Source organism: Scyliorhinus torazame, chromosome 1 (assembly GCF_047496885.1).
Source record: "Scyliorhinus torazame isolate Kashiwa2021f chromosome 1, sScyTor2.1, whole genome shotgun sequence".
In the NCBI taxonomy this organism is placed as follows: Eukaryota; Metazoa; Chordata; class Chondrichthyes; order Carcharhiniformes; family Scyliorhinidae; genus Scyliorhinus; species Scyliorhinus torazame.
This window is the reverse complement of record NC_092707.1, coordinates 49,627,165-49,653,649: the sequence shown is the minus strand read 5'-3', so window position 1 is coordinate 49,653,649 and position 26,485 is coordinate 49,627,165. Positions and strand designations below refer to the sequence as shown.

General features: G+C 43.5%; 1 protein-coding gene across 2 annotated transcripts in view; it reads left to right on the top strand.

Annotated features, from left to right (window-relative positions):
- Positions 1-24,966, top strand: part of LOC140403148 (RNA-binding protein EWS-like) — a 29,902-nt gene extending 4,936 nt beyond the window's left edge. Inside the window, exons 3-18 of one of the 2 annotated variants that reach the window (XM_072490962.1) lie at positions 716-767; positions 911-1,034; positions 1,191-1,205; positions 2,754-2,931; positions 6,327-6,491; positions 7,106-7,302; positions 9,815-9,995; positions 14,914-14,948; positions 15,502-15,537; positions 16,789-16,964; positions 17,069-17,198; positions 17,279-17,470; positions 23,723-23,837; positions 23,921-24,015; positions 24,313-24,532; positions 24,767-24,966. In XM_072490962.1, the coding sequence (XP_072347063.1) occupies positions 716-767; positions 911-1,034; positions 1,191-1,205; positions 2,754-2,931; positions 6,327-6,491; positions 7,106-7,302; positions 9,815-9,995; positions 14,914-14,948; positions 15,502-15,537; positions 16,789-16,964; positions 17,069-17,198; positions 17,279-17,470; positions 23,723-23,837; positions 23,921-24,015; positions 24,313-24,532; positions 24,767-24,806 (1,951 nt within the window). In that variant the 3' untranslated portion in view covers positions 24,807-24,966. The remainder of the gene's footprint in view (positions 1-715; positions 768-910; positions 1,035-1,190; positions 1,206-2,753; positions 2,932-6,326; positions 6,492-7,105; positions 7,303-9,814; positions 9,996-14,913; positions 14,949-15,501; positions 15,538-16,788; positions 16,965-17,068; positions 17,199-17,278; positions 17,471-23,722; positions 23,838-23,920; positions 24,016-24,312; positions 24,533-24,766) is intronic. The other variant, XM_072490874.1, reaches the window with a different exon arrangement.
- Positions 24,967-26,485: the final 1,519 nt, after the last annotated feature.

Sequence of the window (26,485 nt, the reverse complement as noted above, 5' to 3'; positions counted from 1 at the left end):
CAGCAGGTCCTGTCAAGCATTTCTATGGGCTGCTTGTTATAAGAGGATAATGTGGGTGTTGGGCCATCCTGTGCCTATAGTAAAAATCCATTTCCCTTTGGTAGTAGTCAGATTCTGGGCTGGGTGCAGTGCCCTCCAGTCTGTGTAGATTGAGCTGTCTTAATACTGTACTGCCACTTGAAATTCCGTCTTGGATAACGGACCAACCTTTCTTTCTCCAAGTACAGGGAAGGCTTTTGATTGGGTACTTGGGGAAACAAATTGGATTTTAATTTAATTAGTTCTGTAACTTTAATATCAACGGGGCCAGCACGGTGGCACAGTGGTTAGCACTGCTGCCTACAACACTGAGGACCCGGGTTCGATCCCGGCCCGGAACCCAGCCCGGGTCACTGTCCGTGTGGAGTTTGCACATTCTCCCAGTGTCTGTGGGTTTCACCCCCACAACCCAAAAATATGCAGGTTAGATGGATTGGCCACGCTAAATTGCCCCTTAATTGGAAAAAAAATAATTGGGTACTCTAAATTTAAAAAAAAAATGTAATATCAACATGGGAAAGTAAGGCACAAATTAGTTATAATCTAAACAAATGGTGGAGCATGCTTCCTAATTAAGTTATCTTTGGGAAAATAATTGTTTCTAATTGGCCAGTGTAAACTTTGTTTAGGGTAATCTAAAAAATGTTTTTTAAAATTCCACTGTTCATCTTTACAGGTACGGAACCTATGCAGCTCAGCCTGCTCAAGCATATGGGCAGACAACCCAAGTAAGACTTTAAGAAAACTGCTTTGCAATCTCATGAATGTGTTAACCTAGCAACAGATCTTTAATTCTGCCAATTAACTTCAATTTCATAGTTTGTCTACTGCAGACCTGACTTAAGTTATTTTTCTAAACATTTGCAACTAGGCATATGCGCAGCCAAGTTATGGAACCTATACCCAGCCCACTGATACGACGTACACTCAAGCGCAGACAGCTGCAGCTTACGGACAGACTGCATATGCTTCGGCATATGGGCAACCTCAAACTGGTAAGAGTTGATCTGTGTTTATAATACACAAGTTTGGTCACATGATTTATAAACTTTTTAAAAACTCCTATCTGTACTTTCATAGGTGAAAGGGATATTTATGATATTCTGAACCTGTATCTTTTTTTTTCACTGCTGTCTGTTATGCTTGGGTAGAAGGGACAAGTGCAGGTTAGAGTGCCTGGTCATTGTTGCATGATTTGTGTTTGTTTTGTCACATTACTGCTTTACATCAAAAGATATGAAACTTCATTTTGACGTGCATGCTTGGTGTTGTCGCTGGACTTATTTAACATTGCATCATTATGCTACAGGAGAAAATAAATCATGCAGGACTAATTTGAGGTTTTTAATTACCTTTTGCACCGGTCAGTAGCACGACTTAATCACTGGCCCTTTGTTTTGTAGTTTTACAGTGATGTAACATTTCAAATTTGAAATCGCATAATCTATTGTTGCACTGAGGTTTCTGCACAATTTAAGCAGGCATACTGGGAAAATGTTTATGTCCTCCATTCCACCAGTTCTATTCTAGGTTTTTTTTTCTTTTGCTGCAGTTGAAATTGATAATTGTTCCATCGGAAACCAGAAGGATTGTTTTTTAAAAAAAAGAGTAACCAATAATTTTTCCCCAATTAAGGGGCAATTTAGCGTGGCCAATTCACCTAGCTACATCTTTATGGGTTGTGGGGGTGAGACCCATGCAGACATGGGGAGAATGTGCAAGCTCCACACGGCCGGGATCGAACCTGGCTCCTCGGTGCTGTGAGCAACAGTGCTAACCACTGTGCCGCCCTGGAAACCAGAAGGATAATGTTTTATTTTAAGTACTGCAAACTTCAGGGGAATATGTGCAGTGTTCACTGTTCTAGTGTAGCTTACTACAGTGAGGTAGAAATGTACAATATTGTGTAAAGCAGGTATATAGTGCAGCGTTCTGTTGTCTAGTGCAAACGTGTTATCTTGGCTTATTCAGTATCCATGGGATAGATACACGGATTAATTGATTTTTTGGATTATTACTATACTGAGATCTGGACGTATGCGCATAATGTTTGGGAGAGCAATGTTTCCTTGGCTGAAGGCCCATTGCTGTTAAATAGCCAATTGTATGGTCTTGCGCAAGAAACATAACTGCTAGAGAGAAATACTAAAAAAAAAAAAAAAATCCAGCAATTAGGGAGGCAACTATAAAGAGGATCCATCTGTTTGATTCCAGGCTCATGTGCATCGTCCCTTATTCCACCATTGATAGCTCTGCTTTCACTAACCTGAGCCTCAAGTTCTAGAATTCTCTTCCCAAACCTCTCCATTTCGCTCTTTGAAGATCACCTTCAAAACCTACATTTTTCACTGCTTTTGGTAATGTGACCTAATCGCTCCTTGGCTAGGTCGGTGTATGTACTTCCTCGGGCCTCTGAAGCACTTTGGAACATTTACTGTATTGAAGGCACTATATAAATGCAAGTCTTTGTATTCTGTTCAGAGGGGAGAAATGACTGCATTTGTGTAGCCTGCATGTTGGATGTGTACTGTACAGTACTGGTTTTACGTTGATGCACACTTCGATCCAATTAGTTCACAATATAGTTCAATGAGTAGTACTTGCGTGTTACAGCATAAAATACCATAAAACCGGTTTTGTTCAATTATGTTTTTGTGCATTGTGTAAATCCTGAATGGCAGTGAAAATAATGTTTTGCTGCACTTTTTGAATAGGTTATAGTGCACCGATTGCACCTCAGGCTTATAGCCAACCTGCGCAGGCTTACAGCGCAACTGGATATGACACTTCTGCCACCCCTCAAGCTACGTATGGGCAGCAACCCACCTATGGTCAGCAGCCTACTTATGCTGCATATGGACAGCACACAGCTACAACTGTTGCACCTACCAGGTATATATATATCTTGCACTATTATAAAAATTTCAGCACGGGAGAGAAGGAAATGAAGCCAGACAACAGTTGGTAGTTCTAACTGGAGCTGTATACTTACAAATTCTATTTCTACGCCCACATCTACCAAAGAACCGCCCATTTCAGTCTATAATGTCTGCAGGATTAAATGGATTATCAAGAGCGGCACGGTAGCATAGTGGTTAGCACTGTTGCTTCATAGCACCAGGTCCCAGGTTTGATTCCCGGCTTGGGTCACTGTACAGAGTCTGCACGTTCTCCCCGTGTCTGTGTGGGTTTCCTCCGGGCACTCCTGTTTCCTCCCACAAGTCCTGAAAGACATGTTTGGTAGGTGGATTGGACATTTTGAATTCTCCCTCTGTACCCGAACAGGCGCAGGAATGTGGCGATTAGGGGCTTTTCACAGTAACTTTATTGCTGTGTTAATGTAAGCCTACTTGTGACAATAAACATTATTGTTAGGTTGCAGTGCTTGTAAGTGTGTATCTAAGTACTTTGTAAATGCAATGAGGTTTTCTGTACCTATTATCCTTTCAGTCAGTGAGTGCCAAATCCCCATCACGCTATTTAAAACAAAAAGAAATCCTCAACTGTCCTCTAATCTTTCTACCAATTACTTTAAATCTATGCCCTAGGTTACATAGAATAGAATCCCTACAGTGCAGCAGGAGGCCACTCGGAGCATCAAGTCTGCACCAAACCTCTGAGTGGGTTTCCGGTTGCCCCAGTTTCCTCCTCCAAGTCCGAAATACGTGCTTGTTGGGTGAATTCGAGAGTCTGAATTCTCCCTCCCTGTACCCGAGGCGCCGGAGTGTGGCGACTAGGGGATTTTCACAGAAACCTCATTGCAATGAAATGTAAGCCTACTTGTGACACTAATAAAGATTATTATTATAGAAAGAGCACTCCACCCAAGCCCACTTCCCTGCTCTATCCTTATAACCCCTTTATCTAACCTACACACTCCTGGACACTAAGGAAATTTAGCATGGCCAATCCACCTAACCCACACATCTTTGGACTGTGGGAGGAAACCAGAGCACCTGGAGGAAACCAACGCAGACATGGGGAGAACATGCAAACTCCACCCAGACAGTCACCCAAGGCCGAAATTGACCCTGGCACTGTGAAGCAGCAGTTCTAACCATGCCGCTCCATATCTTTTACGGGTAGGAACAGGAGTAGGCCGTTCAGCCTCTCGAGTCTGTCCCGCCATTCCCTGAGATCATGGCTGATCTGTGATCTAACTCCATATGCCTGACTTTGTCCCATGTCCCTTTATATCTTTGCTGAACAAAAATTTCGCTCCTGATTTAAAATTAACAACTGACCTAGCTTCAACTGCTGTTCATGGGAGAGAGATCCAGACCTCTAACACTCTTGAGTGAAGAAGTGTTTCCTAACATGGTCCAGCCCTAATTTTTGGACTATGCCCTCTTGTTTTAGAATCTCTGACCAGTGGAAATAATTTTTATCTACCCTGGCTTCCCCTGTTAATATCTTGAATACTGCGGTCAGATCACCCCATAACCATCTAAATTCTAGTGAAAACTGGTCGAATTTGATCTAATCTCTCCTCTTCATAGCCACTGATCCTCTTAATTCAGTACACTTGAATTAAATCACCCGAGCTACCTTTCAAAGCAAATGCTTCCAACCCATCAACTCATAGCAAAAATGTTACATTCCTGGCGACACAGGTTTTCCCTCCACCAGTGTCATCGCATCCTTCCTGTGACAGCGCCTGTTCCAGTACAGGCCTCCCGAACAGGCACCGGAATGTGGCGACGAGGGCTTTTCACAGGAACTTCATTGAAGCCTACTTGTGACAATAAGCGATTATTATTATTGATGGTGACCAGAACTTATGCTGTGCTGTAGCTGTGACCTAACCAGTGTTATATATAGTTCCATCATAACCTCCCATGTGCTGCCTTCATCATCTTACTATCTTGCAGGGGTCATGCATGCCTCTGCTTGTCCAATATAAATAAATATTGGACCCTATTGCTAATATTTATTTACGGTGGTGCAGTGGTTAGCACTACTGCCTCATGGCGCTGAGGACCAGGGTTCGATCCCGGACCCGTGTCACTGTCCATGGAGTTTGCACATTCTCCCTGTGACTGCGTGGGTCTCACCCCCACAACCCAAACATGTGCAGGTTTGGCCATGCTAAATTGCCCCTTAATCAGGAAAACCAATTGGGACCCATTAAACTTTTAAAAAGTATATCTATTTATTTGTTTGTGGCACTGGGAGCACCTTGAACTTCTTTCCTACCTAACAGAAATCTGTCTGCATAACCTGATCACACTTTTTACATTGGTATTCTTCTCCTTTCAATATTGTACAGCCATTCAGTGATGCTTGTAACACTGGAACCAGGATGCAATATATTATCCCAGAGTTATACCTGCAGAAATACTTGTCTGCTCCCCATGCTATTGAATCTCCTCTTAGAATTCCGGTAGCCGAGTGGCAAAGTATAGAATTGGAGCCTGGTCTTTATACATTTAAACTATTATTTGTATCATGCATGTCCAGCACAAGTGAGTCCACAATTCCCACCATCTGAATGCAATTAATCATCAATTACTGGTTGAAAAAATTATATCTATGATTAACTTTTTTAATCACCCCCGACAAACAGCCCCTTGCCCCACCACCTCAGTACTGCTGAGTGGGAGTCTGTCTCCCCCCCCCCCCCCCGGCTGTTCTCCCCAGAGAAGCCATCACCTGTATCCTATTGCAGTGTTTTCTAAATGCACAGTTGGGTTATGCACATCTGCCTCCTTTTGTGGTTTCATTTTTTCCAGTGAGGCCACAAGGCTTAATTCCATACCTTGTTTTGATTTATATTGTGCTTATTATTTGTTTGTAATGCTGTAAACGTGTGTGGGGTTTTTTTTTTTTTTTTTGCAGCATTTTGAATGTTGAAAATAGATATACAGCACAATTGGTCTATGCAAGGTTCAAAGTATCCTTTTTATTAATTCAAATAATTTCACCTGTGTTTGATTATTGGAAGCACGAGTGGATTCACCAGTGGCTAGTTTCAGTACAAAATGTAAGTGTGGTTAACTTGATCTTAACTACAAACATTTTGCCTCAAATCAAAACTGCTCAGTTTTTCCAAGTGTTGAGAAGTTTGCTATTGCAAGCTTTGCTAGAAATTAGAAAATGATTTGTTATTTAATGACCTCCGAAATGTTAATATAGCCAGGAATTGTGAACATTTTAACCCTGCCAAAATTGTTTGCATCCTGGATGGTTGTTACATATTCATTTTTTAGACCCAAACTAATTAATTTGCAAAAGTCTTTCTCGTTTAAAGTGGACAAATCTTGCCTAATTAGCCACTTGACTTTCAGAGCGCAGGATACTACAAAGCAGGATGAATACAGCCAACCAAGTACTGGGTATGCCCAATCCAGTGTGGGATACAGCCAGACAAATTATGGATACCCTCAAATGAGTGTGCATGGTGCTTACCCTCTTCAGCCTCCCAGTGCCCCTCCATCTTTCCCTCCTACAAGGTAAATGATTTTTAGCTGCTGTATTCTTAGGAAATTAATTCTTTCCAACATTATCAAATTGAGTTGCATAGAACGCTTCAACCTCAATTCAGGCACTCTGGGTATCTGTAATGTGCCTGGAGAGAAGCTATTTTCAGAAGGAGATAGCATGCAAACAATCAGGTGGTCTTTTCCCAAACACTGGGCTGTGAAGCTGTAAGGTTGCTGACCTGTAGATCAGTTAACTCTTATCATTGGGACTTGAAGAATGGTCATTTAACCGCAAAATAATCTTGCTGAGCCATTGGGTGGATAGATTTTTTTTTTTTTTTTTTGTTGACAAATTGTACGTGTGTAAAACAGTGGCGCGTTTATAGCACAGAAGGAGCTCATTTGACCCACCCTAGCTGTGCCAGCTCTTTGCATCCCATCATTTACTCATCTTGCAAATCAATCTCCAAGCACATGTCAATTGCCTTTTGAAATTTGCCATGGATATGATTCCATACTTTCAAGAGAAACATTCCAAATTTAAGAAGCCCCCTGAAATCTCATTTCCCCATTAGTTCTTGAAGTAATTTAAAATTTATGGCCTTGTTACCGACCCACTTGCAAAAAACATACTTTGTTTATAGTTACAGTAGCACCACTCAAGCAACTGGCTATGATCAGAGTACCTATAGCCAGCAGGCAAGCTATGGACAACAGGGGAGCAGCTATGCACCACCGCCTCCCCCAACTGGAGGCTATACCCAGCAGCAACCACCTTCAGGATTTGGTCAACAATCTAGCTATGGACAGCAGACTGATTATAGCCAACAAAGCCAGTACAGTAAGTGAAAGTACTTTGTGTATCTCAAGCTGTTTTAAAATGGTAGTAATAAGATTCAATTTTTAACTTTAGTTTTATTACACCTGGTTAGACTAGATCAATTGTCACCATTTGCAGAAAATGGCCAGGGAAGCAATGAAAGTTGTGGATAGAGGGTTAATTTAAACTAATTTCTCCTCTCTCCACCCATCTGTAAACAGATGTTTTTGGGTTGCCTCTCCCTCGGTAGAGTGCTTCCCAATCCCTCCGTTTCAGTATAAAAATGTTGCTATTAAACACCGCATACCCTAGGATGAACTCCAAAAGGTTAGTTCATTTGCAGACAAACATGGAAGGTGGGTAGCACCGTTGCCCCATTGCACTTGAGGAATAGAGAAAATAATTTTTAAGCGCAGAGACCAGAGAAAATAAATATTGTTTGATGGGTCCAGAGTCCAGAATCAAAAGTCCAGTGACACATCCTTCTCCAAGGTCTGCAGGCTGAAAACCAGCATGGTATAATTAACTTTTTCATTTCACTTGTTTTCTATTTCACTTGTTAACCAATCAACACTCTTGTTGATTGGGGCTGATACAGCTTAAGGTGGTGTATAGAGTTACAAGGGTGCGGATGAGCCGGCTCTTTGAGGGGGTAGAAGATGTGTGGACGTTGGGGGGGGGGGGGGCAGGCAGAAATCACGTTCATATGTTTTGGTCCTGTCCAAAGCTGGAAGATTACTGGAAGGAGGTGTTTAGGGTAATCTCTAAAGTGGTGCCCGTGAAACTGGACCTGGGCCCGCGGGAGGCCATATTCGGGGTGTCTGACCAGCCGGGGTTGGAAACGGGTGCAGAGGCATTTGTAGCCTTCGCCTCGTTGATTGCCCGAAGGCGGATCCTATTAGGGTGGAGATCAACCTCTCCACCCTGTGCCCTGGCGTGGCGGGGGGGGCCTGCTGGAATCCTTGACGCTTGAAAAGGTCAAATTTGAACTGAGGGGAAGGATGGAGGGATTCTACAATTCATGGGCGTTATTCATTATGCACTTTGGAAAATTGGATCACATCGAACATTAGGGGTGTTGGGGGGAAGAGGGGGACTGTTTGTGTTAATGGTCATTATGGGTGATTCCTGATTCCTCTTTGTCATTTGTTTATGTTAACATGTGGGCTAATGTTTGGGGGTTTGGTAGGAGGATGGGATCATTGTTATTGATATGGGGATTGACATTACATTCGTTACTGATTATTGTTTATTGTTTGGTGTAAATTTGGGAGAAAATGTGGAAAAGGAGAATTTAAAAAAATACTTTTTTAAAAAACACTCCTACAGTATAAATTTGCTATCTCCCTTGGACTTGTATTCTTGTGAAACATCCTGATGAGTGATAAGCTTTGACAAAAATATGTCCCTTTCCAACAATGCTCAGTTCTCCGGTGGTGTTGAATTCACACAATAGGCATGCAGAGATCCATCTGCCACGTGGACAATGGTACAGGCGTTCCAGTAGAAAGTGTAGATGGGGCCAGGTATTCCATCTGGGCAGAGCCCACTTTCTTGATAGCTTATTAGTTTGATGGTATTGCAGACTGAAGCGTTTGCAAGACAACATTACTGGTTCCATAAGCTTGATGTTTATGTCACATGATTCCACTCTCCGCACCATTTTTAACAAAGGACATGTATCCCTCATCTGGTCCCCAAATTGAATGGACCCTTTGTCCAAGCAAATCAATAGTTGGTCAACCTGGGTTCTGAAATTCGATTCACCGTTGAACTTGGTCTGTGCAGCCCACAAGTGTATCATTGGTGTCTTGTCTGCGATGACGAGTTGCGAATTTCCTGATACTGCCGGATAACTCCAGATGGCTTTTGTTTGTGGGCCACAGGCAAGCATAGCTTCAGCCATTTAAAAAATGCTGTGTCCAATTTTTAAAGTTTTAGAAATAGCCATGAGGGTATCTACCTATACATATAATACAGTGAGAGGCATTAATCCCCCTCGAGGCAGGAAGCCAATTGCTAGTAAATAATTTGGGAGCAATGACTTTTTAAAAAATATAAATTTAGTGTACCCAATTTTTTCCAATTAAGGGGCAATTTAGCATGGCCAATCCACCTAGCCTGCACATCTTTGGGTTGTGGGGACGAAACCCACGCAAACACGGGGAGAATGTGCAAACTCCACACGGACAGTGACCCAGAGCCGGGATCGAACCTGGGAACTCGGTGCCGTGAGGCTGCAGGGCCAACCCACTGCGCCACCGTGCTGCCCCGGGAGCAGTGACTTCTGTTCTTTCACGCAATTTAAATTTGTGTAAAATGCGTGATCAAAATGAACAATTACCAAAAATAGCTATTTATAAAATTCAAGCTCTTCTGGTCACATACCATATTGTAAAATAATACAAAATTAATGTAAATTCCAAAAACGTATCTTGGAGCAGCGAAAGTAAGTTGTATGGCAGGTAGCAACTTGTATGCATGTCTAAATGCAGGCATTTCTTAAGAAATTAACTACTCAAATGTTACGTAGGCACATACAGGCAGGAGCAGCCATCCACTAACAATATGAGTGGCTACGGACAAGACCAGAGTAGCTATGGAGCGCCAACCAGTAGCTCTGAAAACCGGAGCAGAAGTCGTGGGAGCTATGATCAAGGAAGCAGAGGAAGTAGTTACAGTAGAGGTGGTCGCAGTGGACGAGGTGGCATGGGGTAAGATGACCTCTTTCTTTTAGAAAGATTAATACAAAAAAAATCAACCCAAAGTAACAATTAACAATACTGGGCTGAAAGTGTTTAGCTTTTCTGAAGTACCTAGCAGAATGTCCTTCCAGAACTGGCTGGGTTCCAGTTACTTATGTTGCAGTCATTTGAGAACCAGATATCCCTTCTAAAGCTTGCTTTTAATTGTAAAATAAATATATCTATATTTTTATCTCATAAATGCATCTAAAATTTGAAAATCTGATCAGTGGCCTATTTCAAAATTTTATTAACTTTCAGAAGTAAAATGATTGCAATTTTCAGCCCTGGTTATAATTTTCCAAAGGCAATGTCCAACCTCTGTGGAATAATTTACCAATAATCTTAATCTAATTACCACCTCGTAGAAAGTAAATATTCAGACTGAATTATGGATGCCTTGTGGCTGCTTTTAAAAGTGTTTTCTCCAATGAGAAAATTTATATACTTAAACTGTTAAAACTTGTGAATCTAATCCAATTTACTTTTCAACATTTTACTTGTTAATATGTTAAAATATGGTGTAAAGTGCAGCAACCACTGATCCACATAATTCAGACATTGCCTTTTCTGGGTGAAACCTTTAATCCCGAAAGACACTTAATTGTCTCCCAATGTAAAAAAAAATAATATATATTATTACCTTAAGATAGACGAGAACGCAATGTGCATTTATTACAATGTTAAAATTGGAGTTTCTCTCAAACATAACTACATCAATCTAGTTCCTATTTTGGAAAGGGGGAAATGCTTTGTTCCTTCCATCTAGGTATTTTGCATAATTTCTGAAGCGCATAAATTCATAAAACAATATGTGGCAAAATTGTGGGCTACAAGTGTTACATACTTGTTAAATTGACTTGGTTTTTTTCGGGGCTCGGGTTTCATTTTTAATGTTAATGAACATTTATTTACTGTGTGCCATCATAGGCTTTTGCATTATGCATATGCCACATTTCATTTTAAAATGGATGTAGCAATTTTTGAAAGTTGGACTCCTTGTGGCCAGTTTTGTTTTTCTTGCTAACAACCTCCAAATGCAGAAATAAGCTGGTTGCTGCGCTTCCTTTATAGGAGATTATGATAAAGGTTTCACTTCAACATTTGGACGTTAACTTGACTTGAGTTAATAGGGTTTCCATTTGCCAGGAAGTTACTGTAGTTTTTAAAAATGTGTCGTGATGTGCTAATTAATGTAAACAAACCATTTAGCCCTAAATCCTTTCTGTGCTTTTACCTAAGAAAATATAGGCAATGGAAACCCTATAGTCTTTGCATTTTAAAACTCAGTTGTATTTATATATTAATCAACAAGGGAGCTGAAAGCATTATCGGGATATGCCTTGTAGTAATAGGCAGGGTCAGTGGAAAATAAGAGGTTTTTTTTTCTCTAGGTTTTTTTCCTTAAAAATTGGACTTGCCAGTAAGGGTTTACTAGAATGTATCTAATTTGGGCATGGTAATATCACTGCACAACCGTATCAAATGGGCAGTCTTTTTTTCACTTAAGTGCCTAAAATGGTTGTGAGCCACCGAATTGCCAATACCAAGCTTCTGTTGTCCTGCACAAAGGATGAAATTTACTTTAGGACCGGTGTTTTAATAGTCCAGCATTTACTCCCCTGATGGTTTGAGTGCATGCACTGTAAAATGTGGTATTGAGTTTTACAGACGAATAAGTCTTTAATCCTTGGTTTGTACCAAATTAGATAATCTCGGTTAAACATGTTGCTACTGGCCTTAAATTACAAGGGCTAGAGAGAGGGGGAATATTGACCAGGTTTTCTGCTCCTATTTAATTACTTGGTGACTCCTTCTGGGTCTGTGGGCTATAAATATCTGAGGAGAATCAGGCTCTCCTTGAACAGTCCTCAGAACATTGCTGGCAAACTCTGTGAATGGCCACTTGGATAATGCATCAGAAAGCTGCTGGCACCTGTAGAACCTTATTCCACAACATGCCATTGCTTTCAGAAAGGGAGACAATCAAAGGAAAAGTTTGTGCACGTTTCTGCTTTTATTATTGAAAATTGGTAATCATTTTTACTTGAACACTTAACTGAGAATCATTCCACATAATGCACAACCATGGGTACGCATACTTTAGTTCCACTGACCCTGGCACCAGGATGTTACTTAGATTATAACATACTGGCGACCATTAAACGGTATTCGAGTGACTCTTGGCATCCTCAGTAAATGCAGTTTTGGCACTTGAGTGGATTGAGTAACTATTTCAAATCTGTTGCACTCGTGCCACCACACACATTTTGTATCCCATTTATTACTGCTAAAGTGATAGCAAACTGCAAAATTAGGAATCCTCAAAGTTTCCAATTCAGCATTCGAATAAATGAAGGTAAGTATCCTCTGTTTCCATGTACAGAGGTACAAAATCAAAGTTGCAGCATTGCCTGTGCCTTAATTCTGACATTCCCTGTGATCCTTCAATTCTGTGCATTATAATGAAAGCACAAATGGTGGTCTTGGTGGTATCCTTCCCGATAAGGGAAGCTTGGTGTAATACATTTTAATAAACACTGGTTCTGTTAAATGCATCAAATTTAAAAAGAAACTGTCCATCGATGGGCATGTGGAAAAACCGCTTAATTTCCCACATTGGTGACACTTAATAACAACTAAAAACCCTGTTAGTATCTGAAGCAGACCAATATGAAATGTTGGTGACTATTGATATTCAAATACAAATGTGACTTACTGGGCTATATTTAAAGACCACTTGTGAGTAAATGTACACCTAGTGTGTCGCTAAGCAGCACACCAGATGCTGTCCCAAAGGTCTTATCAATGGTACTGAATTAACTTATCTTGGACAGACTAATAGTGGGAGCACTAAAATTAACCTCCATCTTCCTGAGCTAGGGAGGAAACCTCAACGAGAGATTGTGCTCCTAAACCTTGTGGGAAAGTATGGATGTCACTTGTGGAGCAGAATGGGCTGTGCTATAGTGCCCTTTTGTGGTTGTGCAGCTTGTAAGCTGCTGTTTTGCCCCACCACATAATTGGTCACTTCACTGAGGTAACATGGTTTCCAGCACCTGTGGAATTGTATCCCAACATGAGCCTCTGGCTTTGAAAGATATTATTGAACATAATGAAACAACTTCTTTTTCACTCTTGATTCATAAAAATCATGCGGTACGTTATTTGAGTCCGCAGGTCTGGTGCTCTGAAAAATGGATATAGCTAGATTAAAATGTGGTACCGCAAATGACACCTTCGCTAAATTTTCACAAAGTTGGTCAGAGCTGTATTAAATCTCCATCTTTATGGGTCTCTAGTATCTGATCCAGATCTATACACCCGTTGTATCCTTGAATTGTTGAACGCATGTTTAGTCGATGTACAATTACCTATTTCTACAAATTTGTTTTCTTAAGTAATTTTGAACCAAGTACATCTTGGTTTGAGTGTGTGGTTACTTCTTTCTCTCTGAACCATGCACATTGGGTTAAAAAAAATTACCCTGTGGTCACATGAGTTAGGCTAGTTGGAGATTCACAAGTGTTGTTGATGATGCATCCGTTTGCTCCCTAACTTGCAGGAAAGCTCTCAGCCTGCCCTTAGTGCCCCAAAGTAAATATCAATTCAGTGTGGGGGGCTGCATCTGCATTCTCCCATGCTGTCATTGTAAATTGAACTTGTAAACTGCTGTGGCAAAATCAGTTAAACCCCAATTCATCGTCAGCGAACTTGTTTGTTTATTATGTTTTGAACACGTCCCTAAAAATTAACTTTAAAGGCATATGAGTATTGTGCCGCATTCTGACTTTAGAGTTGATCCTTCTCTTGCCTACCCAAAACAAAATGATGCCCTCTCCCGTCTTGAGCCTTCAGTGAGAGTAGATTTGAGTTTTTAAAGTTATGCTGATTTTTAAAAAAAAATTATGGGGAACCGTATAATTATAAAACTATTTTAAGTAAGTGCATTGTTAGCAGGAGATTTTTTAAAAATAAACTAGGTAAGAGAATGAAATAAACTGGTGGACAGGGATGGAAGGACATACATTTTACCTGGATTGATTATGTAAATATTCTGGGAGTTTTAAAGGGTGGGTTGGTGGAATACAATACCTTTTTTCTTCGGGGTTGAATTATAGGGGATGCAGTTAAAATGCCCAATGAGCAGTTTACAATTTGACATGTTACAAGTTTGTTCTTCTATGGAAGAATTTAACTATAATACAGAGCCTAAGCAGTACGATACTGCTTTCACTCCCTTGTCTCCGGGTAAGTATTAGAATGTAGTTTTAATTATGCCAATACAGTATTTATTTTTAAATGCTTGAATATGGAAACTATGTTAACATGCTTTGTCGCATTTATATGCTACAGGTTACAAAGTGAGAGCCTTGTTTACACTTCAATACTTTAAACTATTTTGACTGAGCCGACAGCATATTGAAAAGTGGGACTAGACACGTTTTCTACATATGTATGGACAAAAAAAAATATGTATGGTGTATGCAAGTGGAGTAATACATAAAAGCATGGTATTGTACACTTGTAATGTAAACATGGTATTTATTATATACAATATGTAATTTAATTGGAAGTTAAAGAGTAATGTAAAACATAGTTTTAATGGTTGCTTAACCGTTCTGTTATAAACTGCATGCACCAACTTTAGTTGTTGAGAACCCTGTTACTGGCAAGTCAAACAGTGAAGGTATATATGGTTTTGGAGGGTGTACGAAAGCTTTAGGAGAACTACTATGAAGAAAGGCAAACTCGCAGATGAAAACTGGTGAAACTTCAGAGGCCTTAGCCAGTGCTTTAAACGAGGCACGAGTTTCATCATTGAGCCTTAGGCTCAAGAGGTACTGGCTTAAGGGAATACTTCATTTCTTCATATTTGTCCCTGCAGCGGTGTCGACCGGGGTGGCTTCAGTAAGCCTGGTGGTAAGTTTTTAGCATTAAAATGGTTAGTCAAATACATTTGTGTTTGAAGTCTGTGGGGAAAAAATATTTTGCGTAATAAAATTTTCTTGTATACAAAATTCAACGTATATGTATATATACTGGTGTCACCTGCTGGCATTAAAATGGGTTTGCGTTAAAATGGGTTTCAAATTACCAAATACTGTGGTGAATATGGATGTATAAAGTGAATAATCACTTGAGTGATGGGTTTGCATTAAAATGGGTTTCAAATTACCTGATACTGGTAATGAATATAGAAAGCCAATAACCACTTAACTGAAGTGGTATAAAATACAAATGGTTTATTATTTAAAATAAAACTTAAATGGGGGAATTTATTTTTTAAAGTAAAACTGTTTAATTTTAAATTTCACTGGAGATTATTTCACGTGATATGGTCTTGCATTTGCAGTGCATCTTGGTTGAATGAAGAACCAAAAAGGTGCACAAACTTTAGATCTAGATGTAAAAAGGTAGTGGGTCAGTGGAATGCAAAGTAATGTAGTTCTTGCTTTCTTTCCTTCCCATCCAGTAACAGCTGTAGAAGAAACTCCAGAGCCTGAACCAGGTAATGATCTTAATAGCTTATTAGGATATGGATGTATCATCATAATCACTTTTTGTGCTTTTGTTTTGTTCCTTGCCTTCACCTTTATTTGCAATGATTGGATATTGGGACGTAAATCCGCAGCCTACAGGAAATTCTCTGACAGCAACTTTTGGATTTCCTCATAATTGAATGTGTGCAGACTCTAGACGTTGCTGTCAATTTCAGAAAAATACTGACGGTTAATGTTAGCAGTTTTGCCATTTGGGTCCAAATCTATCAAACCTTATATTGACCGTTGTGGGCAAATCTCGACACAGTAAAGTGGTGAAGATTGTATCCAATTTTAGTTTGTTCAGGTTGTTTGACTGGTTCTGCACCCTATTCCGTGCTCTGGTAAATGTTTTCCTCAACTGGCCCATACCTTTTCTAACAAAGCTATTTACAAAGGGTTCACTTTTTCTGAAACCCTTTCTTAGGATTGTATATTCACCTTGTATCATGAGACATTCTGTTAGCAGACCTTGCAACTGGATTGTGCCATTACCTGCCCAGTGTTTAGCTAAATGTAGTGAGACCCAGTACATTCTCAATGTGAGGCAGTGGAATGGGAGCCTGTGGGAGCATAAGTGGTGGATGAGGAATAGTCAGGATGAATATTCGAACAGTCAAGACTGGAGGTGACTTGAATGGTTGGGAGCTTTAACAATAGATGGGGTGAAGAGGGTTGGAAACTGCATGTCCCCTCGTCTCTGGCTTTAGGATGATTATTGCCTCCATGTGGTGCTAGCTAACATATGTATATGATGTGTATATCTATAAACCGAACAATAGTGGTAATGGCACCTGGACTAGTAATCCAGAGGCCCAGGCTAAAGGGGCTTCAAATGTCAATGGCAGCTGGTGCAATTTAAATTCAATTCCTAACCTCTTGGATTAAAAGCTAGTCTTAGTAATGATGGGCATGAAACTAGCGGTCATAAGAACCCATCTGGTTCACTAATATCATTTAGGGAAGGAAATATGCCATCCATACCTGATTTGCCCTATATATAATTCCAAATCCACAGTTCAGTGACTTTTAACTGCCATCTTGAGATGGCTCTGTGAAGGCCCCAGTGGTAACTGGTTTTAAAAGTTCATGGTAATGGCCCTCTCCTCCACATTCAGCACGGTAGTTGGGGTCATCACTGCTGCACTTTGTAAAGTAGATGTGCTGTCTCCTTTCTTCAGATTGTTTTTTAAAAAATTAATTATTTATATTTTTTGTAGTAGCAGCCGCTGAACCACCACCACCACCCCCAGCTCCGGCTCCGGCTCCAACTCCAACCCCAGCGGCAGCTCCACAGGAAGATGCGGAGAATGATACCATTTATGTGCAAGGTTTGGGTGAAAATATAACTCCAGAAAGGCTTTTGGATTTCTTCAAGCAAACTGGTGCTATAAAGGTTTGTTAGTTTGTATTGTCAACTAATACTGCCTGCTTTGGTTTTTTTTTTTTTTTTTTTTTTTTTTTTTGTTCAGTCATTAACTTTGTCCCTCTACCCCTCAGATCAACAAGCGAACTGGACAGCCTATGATCAACATATACATTGACAAAGAGACTGGAAAACCCAAGGGTGAAGCCACTGTGTCATATGACGATCCACCTTCTGCTAAGGCTGCTCTAGAATGGTTTGATGGTAAGCTTTGTTTTGTCTTTTTATACCAAAACAGAACTTTGCCTCTTTCTGTTTCTGTTGATAGTTTCTGTTCCTTTCAGGTAAGGAGTTTGACACCAACCCAATCAAGGTTGCTATGGCCAGAAAGAAACAGCAGCCACAACCACAACCACAACTGCAACAGCCACCACCACCATTGCAGTTTAATAACATGCGAAGTGGTGCTCCTCCCCGTGATGGCAGAGGTGGTGGTCCCCCTGGGCGAGGAGGTGAGAATCTACATTACAGACCAGGTAATACTATACTTTTTTATTCTAAATGTATTTTATGGTGTGAAAAGTTCTAGTTTACTTGCAGTGCATAGCTCCAATTGGATGAGGGAAGGAAGAGTTGACTCCTTCCAAGAGGCTAGTGGCCCCTTTGCCTTCTGCAACTAAATGTGAACCTTCATTTCCTATTCTCTGTGCAATGTGTTTTCCAACATTAAGGTGTTCTTAAGTATGTGACTTTTTTACTGAAGTCTTTCACGACGTTGTAGATTGGATACTCTTTGGTTTTAGAAGTTGCTGACCATATTTTAGCTGTTGCTCCTCTGTGGTCTCTAATTGAAGTTTGATATTGTGCATCCTTCCCGGTGAATTGCGGGTCCCCCAATGTATCACTGGCGCCAGCAACCCCCGACATTTGATCCAAGGCTACATTTTTAAAGCTGCCCCAGCGCACAACTAGCCAACTCGTTCACCCAGGTGCATCTCCCTGGCACTACCCGGGCATACCTCTTGAGTAACACCTGAACTCCCCTGGAAGTACTGCTTGCCAGGTGCACACCTTTGGAGACCAGTCATGCTTCATGCCATGTTGCGTGGATGGATTTTATGATGTCGGGGGATGGTAGACAATCATTTTTTAAAAAAAATACTTTTTATTAAAGGTTTTCATAAAATATCAATAACAAAATGAGAAAGAAAAAAGAACCCAACAGGGTTAAGTACAAAGCACAATCTAAAAAAGCAACCCCCCCCCCCCCCCCTCCCAGCTGCTGCCGCCATTGACCAATGCCTATCGTTCTGCCAGAAAGTCTAAGAACGGTTGCCACCGCCTAAAGAACCCTTGTACCGACCCTCTCAAGGCGAATTTCGCCCTCTCCAATTTAATGAACCCTGCCATATCGCTGATCCAGGATTCCACGCTTGGGGGCCTCGCATCTTTCCACTGAAGGAGAATCCTTCGCCGAGCTACCAGGGATGCAAAGGCCAGAATTCCGGCCTCTTCCGCCTCCTGCACTCCCGGCTCCTCTGCCACCCCAAATATTGCGAGTCCCCAGCCCGGTCTAACCCTGGATCCTACCACCCTTGACACCGTCCTCGCTACGCCCAGCCAAAATTCCTCCAGCGCTGGGCATGCCCAGAACATATGGGTGTGATTTGCTGGGCTCCCTGAGCACCTAACACACCTGTCCTCGCCCCCAAAGAACCGGCTCATCCTTGTCCAGGTCATGTGTGCCCTGTGCAGCACCTTAAACTGTATGAGGCTGAGCCTCGGCACGAAGAGGAAGAGTTCACTCTCCCTAGGGCATCTGCCCACGTCCCCTCTTCGATCTCCTCTCCCAACTCCTCCTCCCACTTGGCTTTCAATTCCACCACCGAGGCCTCCTCCTCCTGCATCACCTGGTACGTTTCCGAGATCTTCCCCATTCCCACCCACCCCCCCGAGAGCACCCTGTCCTGTACTGTGTGTGGCAGTAGCCGCGAGAATTCTCTTACCTGTAAGTACCTGAAGGTGTTCCACAGGGGGAGCCCGTACTTCTCCTCCAGCTCACCCAAGCTCGCAAACTTCCCGTCCCCACACAGGTCCCCCAACTTTCGTATCCCTGCCCTGTGCCACCCCGAGAACCCTCCACCTGTTCTTCCTGGGGTGAACCGGTGGTTCCCCCGTAATGGGGTCCACGCCGAGGCCCCAACCTCCCCCCTATGCCGCCTCCACTGCCCCCAAATTTTGAGGGCCGCCACCACCACCACCGGGCTCGTGGGATACCTCCTTGGAGGGAGCGGTAGCGGCGCCGTTGCCAGCGCCCCCAAACTCGTGCCCACACGGGACGCCGTCTCCCGCCTCTTCCATGCAGCCCCCTCCATCACCCACTTGCGCACCATCGTCGCATTGGCGGCCCAGTAGTACCCACAGAGGTTTGGCAGCGCCAGCCCCCCCTATCTCTACTCTGCTCCAGGATCACCCTCTGAGTCCCTCGCACCCACACACACCCCATTATACTCCTGTTAACCCGCCTGAAAAAAGCCTTCGGGATAAATACGGGGAGGCACAGGAACAAAAACCTTGGGAGCACCGTCATTTGGTTGACTGCACCCTACCCGCCAAGGACAGCGGTAACGCGTCCCACCTCTTGAACTCCTCCTCCATTTGCTCCACCAGCCTTGTAAAGTTAAGCCTATGCAGGGCCCCCAAGCTCCTGGCTACCTGGACCCCCAAATATCTGAAGCTCCTCTCCGCCCTTTTTAGTGGGAGCTCGCCAATCCCCGTCTCCTGGTCCCCTAGCTGAACTACGAACAGCTCGCTCTTCCCCATATTGAGCTTGTAACCCGAAAAGTCCCCGAATTCCCTAAGTATCCTCCTTACCTCTGGCATTCTTCCCACCAGGTCTGCCACATACAGCAGCAGGTCGTCCGCATAAAGCAACACCCTATGCTCCTCCCCACCCCGCACCAATCCCCTCCAGTTCCTCGACTCTCTCAGTGCCATAGCCAGGGTTCTTCGCACTGGCGATTGAACAGGGGGGACAGTGGACACCCCTGTCTCGTCCCTCAGTGCAACCAAAAGTACTCGGACCTCCTCCTATTTGTGGCCACACTCCATCAGGACCTCGTACAACAGCCTAACCCACCTGACAAACCCCTCCCCAAACCTGAACCTCTTCAGCACCTCCCACAGGTACCCCCACTCTACCCTATCGAAGGCTTTCTCGGCGTCCATTGCCACCACTATCTCTGCCTCCCCCTCCCTCGCCAGCATCGTGATAACGTTCAAAAGCCTCCGCACATTCGCGTTCAACTGTCTCCCCTTCACAAACCCCATCTGGTCTTCATGGATGATCTGCGGCACTCAATCCTCATGGCTAAGACCTTCGCCAGCACCTTGGCATCTACATTTAGCAAGGAAATCGGTCTGTAAGACCCACATTGCAGGGGATCCTTGTCCCGCTTCAGGATCAAGGAGATCAGTGCCCGGGACATCGTCGGGGGTAAAAAAAAAAAAAAAAAACCCTCCCTTGCCTCATTAAAGGTCCTAACTAACAGCGTGCCCAACAGGTCCATATATTTTTTATAGACCTCGACCGGGAAACCGTCCGGCCCCGGTGCATTCCCCGCCTGCATGCTTCCTATCCCTTTGATCAGCTCCTCCAGCCCAATCGGGGCCCCCAGTCCGTCTTCCACCTTTGGAAACCTCAATTGGTCCAGGAAACGGCCCATCCCTCCCTCCTCCCGTGGGGGCTCGGATCGGTACAATTACTCATAAAAGTCCCTGAAGACCCCATTGATGCCAACCCCACTCTGCACCACGCTCCCTCCCCTGCCCTTAACTCCCCCGATCTCCCTAGCTGCGCCCGCTTCAGAAGCTGATGCGCCAGCATCCGGCTTGCCTTTTCCCCATACTTGTTAGACCGCCCCCTGGATCTTCCTCCACTGCACCTCCACCTTCCTGGTGGTCACCAGGTCGAATTCGAGCTGGAGGCTGCGCCTCTTCCTTAGGCTCTTCCGCATACCTCCTGCCTACCCTCGCCATCTCCCCCACCAGCCTCCCCCTTTCCCCCCCGCTCCTTGTGGGCCCTAATGGAGATCAGTTCTCCCCTGACCACTGCCTTCAGTGCCTCCCATACCATCCCCACTCGGACCTCCCCGTTGTCATTGGTCTCCAAGTACCTCTCTATACTTCCTCGGACCCGCTCACTCACCACCTCGTCCGCCAACAGCCCCACCTCCAAGCGCCACAGCGGGCGCTGGTCCCTCTCCTCCCCCATCTCCAAGTCCACCCAATGCGGGGCGTGGTCCGAAATGGCTATTGCCGAATACTCAGTATCCTCTACTCTTGCTATCAGCGCCCTACTCAAAATGAAAAAGTCGATTCGAGAATAAGCCTCATGGACATGTGAGAAGAATGAAAATTCCCCAGCCCCGGCCTTGCAAATCTCCAAGGGTCCACCCCTCCCATTTGGTCCATAAATCCCCTCCACACTCTAGCCGCCGCCGGCTTCCTACCCGTCCTAGACCTGGAGCGATCCAGTGCCGGTTCCAACACCATGTTAAAGTCTCTCCCCAATATCAGGCCCCCCACTTCCAAGCCTGGGATCCGACCCAACATACGCCGCATAAAACCCGCATCGTCCCAGTTCGGAGCATACACATTGACCAGTACCACCCTCTCTCCCTGCAACTTACCACTTAACATTATGTATCTACCGACATTATCTGCCACGATGCTCGACGCCTCGAACGACACCTTCTTTCCCACCAAGATTGCCACACCTCGATTTTTGGCATCTAGCCCCGAGTGAAACACCTGACGTACCCACTCTTTCCTCAGTCTTACCTGGTCTACCACCTTCAGGTGTGTCTCCTGGAGCATAACCACATCCGCCTTGAGCCCCTTCAGGTGCGCGGGCCCGCTTAACCAGCCCATTCAGTCCCCTTACATTCCAGGTTATCAGGGGGCTACCTGCCCCCCTCCCCCGCCGACTAGCCATGACCCCTCCTCGGCCAGCCACGCGCCCGCACCTCACACCCAGCCCGTTCCCCACAGCGGCATACCCCCGTCTCGACCCTCCACTCGCTCCAGCTCCTCCTTGACCTTAGCAGCAGCAACTCGACCATCCTAGCTGGTTTACTCCCTCCATTGCACTTCCGCAAGTCTGCTGACTCCACCCACTACACCTCGCCTTCGGCTCCTCCTATTGTGTGGCACACCCTCCTCCCCATCCACAGGCTCTCCCCCTCCGTTCTAAGCGCGGGAAACGATCCTCGCTTCCCTGCCCTTGCTCTCCCCCCACCCAGTCGTCGCCACGGGAAAAAAGCCTGCGCTGTCCACCTACCAGGCCCCGCCACCAACCAAAACAGTCCCCAACCCGCCCCATCCACCCTCCCCAACCCGAAAGAGAAAAACCGAGAAAAAGAAACCCAAAACAATGCAAAGGCCCCCCCCCGAACAAAAAATAGGCATAACATATCCACCGCAGTCCCCAATCGCCCATCCCGATGCTCAATCGGTGTCCAGCTTCTCGGCCTGAGCAAAGGCCCATGCCTCCTCCGGAGACTCAAAATAATGGTGCCGGTCCTTGAGGTAACCCACAGTCGTGCCGGCTGCAACATGCCAAACTTCACCCCCTTCCTGTGCAGCCTTCGCTCGATTGTACCTGGCCCTCCTCTTCGCCACCTCTGCACTCCAGTCCTGGTATATCCGAACCTCCGCGTTATCCCAACTGCTGCTCCTCTCCTTCTTGGCCCACCTGAGCACACACTCCCGATCGACGAACCGATGGAACCGCACCAGCACTGCCCGCGGAGGCTCATTAGCCTTGGGCCTCCTCGCCAACACTCTATGGGCCCCTGGAAGGGCCCCGCTCCCATCAGCGAGTTCAACATGGTGACCACATAGACCCCCACGTCCGGCCCCTCCGGGAGGCCCAGAATCCGCAAATTCTTCAGCCTCCGCAGATTCTCCATCTCCTCGACCGTTCCTGCCATTTCTTGTGGTGCGCCTCCACCTTTATCGCCAGGCCCAAGATCTCGTCCTCATTGTCAGAGATCTTTTGTCGAGCCTCTCAGATTGCCACCCTCTGGGCCGTCTGTCTCCAGCAGCTTATCAATAGATTGACTCCATCAATGATTCCCTACGGACCTGATCCACTGATTCCCCTTTATTCTCCTGGGCCAGAAATGTAATGTTTGGTAGCAGTTAGCAAAGCAATAAAGTGTTGTGAAACCACGCACTTTTTCCATTCTCTGCCAATCAAAATGGTACTGATTTTACTTCTGGCCTTTTGTGGGGAGACAAGGTTGTAAAGAATAGAATGGTGTCTGAAAGGTATGCAATGTGACCTTTCGACACAGTAACATTTAAATCACCTTGCCTTTTTAAATAAAAATGTGGATGGCTGCCATAATTCAAATATAAATATTAAATGTGAACCCCAAGAACTCATTGAATAGCAGCAGAAAATTCAGAATATAATTATCTCTATCTAGTATTTGTAGTCTCTGTCTTGTGTGGTTTTAATTTGAAATGCCAGTCAATGGTATGTATCATTTGTATGGCTAGGAGGGGAAAAGCTTAAATTTCCTTTTTTTGTAATTTAAACGTGGTAGCCTGATAAAAGTTACTTTGGAGGGTTGTGTATCTACCATGACTGGTTTAATTTATGTACAAAATTAAATTTAATGTAGTCAATTTTTAGAACTGTAGATGCCCATTAAAGCAGCTATGGAATATTGAATGGCAATTTGGTTGTAAATATTGCATAATCGTGCCCTTTATTTCAGGACCCATGGGCCGTGGTGGAGGAGGATTTAGTGCTCGTGGTGGTCCACGTGCTCGTGGTGGACCTTCTGGAGGAAATACACAGCAGAGAGCTGGTGACTGGAGATGCCCTAACCCGTAAGTCTGGCTTGAGTTTTCACGTTCGGCGATTTTTGATACTACAATTTACTGAATTGTTGATTCTTGTATTCTATTTCTAGAACTTGCGGGAATTCTAACTTTGCCTGGCGAACTGAATGTAACCAGTGTAAGGCTCCAAAACCAGATAGTCCTCTCCCACCACCATTCCCTTCTGGTGAGTTAATTTAACCATGGCTGGAAATATGTATTTCACCTATCCCTGATCCACATGAGCACTAGTTGGCATTAGACCCCCAATGGGAGGCTCTTGTATATCATATATACTGCAACTGAGTCTCTGCTTGTTTTAATTGCATTTTACTTTTTGAAAATCCATGAGACTTCTGGCTGTTTTATCAATTTCTGAGGATTGTCTTGATGCAATATTTTCTCTCCCCCACACAGCCGAAGTTGTGCACCGTGTATTTGGATATCTTTCAACAGAGCATTTTGGTCTGATTTGATTTCACAGGTGATCGTGGCAGGGGTGGCCCCATGATGAGAGGTGGCCGCCTTATGGATCGTGGTGGTTTCCGCGGTGGACGTGGTGGTGACCGGGGTGGTTTCCGTGGTGGACGTGGTGGTGACCGAGGTGGCTTTAGAGGTGGAAGAGGCATGCTTGGTGGTCCCCCCATGGGAGAGTTAATGGGCTTCCGAGGTGGCAGAGGTGGACCAGGAAAAATGGATAGGAAGTAAGTTGACATTTAAAAATATTTATAAATGCTGGAATTTGTGTATTGCTGCTTGTATAGTGTGTTCTATTTGAACACTCCTAGTTCAAGTGTGCAGTCCATTGAATTAGAACGGGCATTTCCTTTTACTGGGAATGACTCATTTAATCTGCTGTGAAGGATTGCTGTAAACAATAGTAGCCCAATCTTCATGTTATGTTTGAATGAGTTGTTAATGACCTGTCTTCTTTTTAGGGGTGACCGTCGCCAGGACCGTCGGGAGAGACCATATTGAAGTAGATGACCCATCTGGTTTTCTGTTTACTACAACAAATATTTTTTAAAAATGTTTTAAATTTGTAATTCCGTATTTATAATGTTGTTTGCAACAACATTACGGCAATATTTCGGTATTGTATTAGTTTTTCAGTGGATATAGCCGAGTCAGGAAGTAAATTTCATGTTAGGGTGACTTTTCGCTTAATTTTTACTTTTGTCAAGGTGAATGTAATGATGTGAACGAGATCCTGAAGAGCATGCAAAACAAAAATGTACAGTGCATAGCTTTTGTTCTGTTTATACTATGGTGATACTGCAATAAAAAGCTGAGTCGCTCTGTTTAGTGTGGCTTCCTGAAATTCTGCTCAATGTAACTTGAAATAGCGGTCCACATTGGTGGAAGTAAGTGCACAAGTTGCAAAGTTTTGAATAACACTGAACTGAGCTTCTGCGGCTTAATTAAAATGTTCAACGGCTATTTAAAAAAAAAAAAAAAAAAATTGTTGCACGAGTCTCTTTACAAATTCCATGTGCAGTTATTACTATAGAAAATCCAAAAGTACACTGGATAATTCTTGATAACCCTGACCCCTCAAAATGAGCAACTCTGTATATTTGAAAGAAAGTTACCGGCTAAATGAAATGCTTACAGTTGATATAATGCATGATGTGAAAGCATTTAGTATTGAGTTGTGGAGTACCCAGATCTATAGGTCACAAAACATATTGAATCGCTAGTTTTCAGTGATTAACAACAACATTGTAGCCATGTAAATTCTTCATACAATGCTGCTTTTCAGTGGTCAGTTTTGCTGACCCAGGTATATTCTGTACATTTGACCTGTGAAAACTAGTAATGGTGTTGAGCATTTAGGTTTACTTTGACTCGAGTATTGATGTGGGCATATTCTGACACTTGACAAATTGTGCTCTATCTTTTAAATCTAATTATTCCAATTTTTAGTTTCTTTATCTGAAATATTAACTTGTCAGTAGTGCGATATGGACTGGTAATCTGTCATTTCAATGAATATTTGACATTCCAGTGCTTGATAACTGTTGCAAAATTAACTATGGATTCACTCGTCAGAAACGGTGCACATCAGCCATTGGTTATAAGTCACTATTTGAAGCTCTGCTTGCCGTAACGGATACTCTGTTTAAAATAACACCTGAAAAAATAATTTGTTATGGTAAACGGCCTATTGGAACATTGATTTTTAAGATTGAACTTCATAGGTGTACTGTTAAAATTCTCCTTTCACAACAATTTGTTGAATATTGCTTAAAAGCCTATGAAGTTTACAGTTACATTTGCAGAATGTTGTATAATAAAGGTGATGTGCATTATGGTTGTGAATAATGCTTGCCACGCGTAGTCTAGGCACACAGTATATAAAGTTGACTGTCTGGATCCATTTCCAAACCCCCTATACACACACTCACCATTAGAGTTCTGTATTGCTGTTATTTTTCTAAGTGATTAAACTTGATTAATAAAGTTTTTCTTTATTGGCTGAGGTGTGATTAGTTCAGTAATGTGTACTGTTGTTTCTGGATTCGACCTTGGCCTGTATTGTTTTGGCTAACTTTACAGAAGTAATAAAGAGTTCAACTTCCAATTCCTGAGTTGAGCTACAGCATTGCTGCACAATTAGTCTTGTGTATAATTTTAAGGAATGTGCATTACACGAT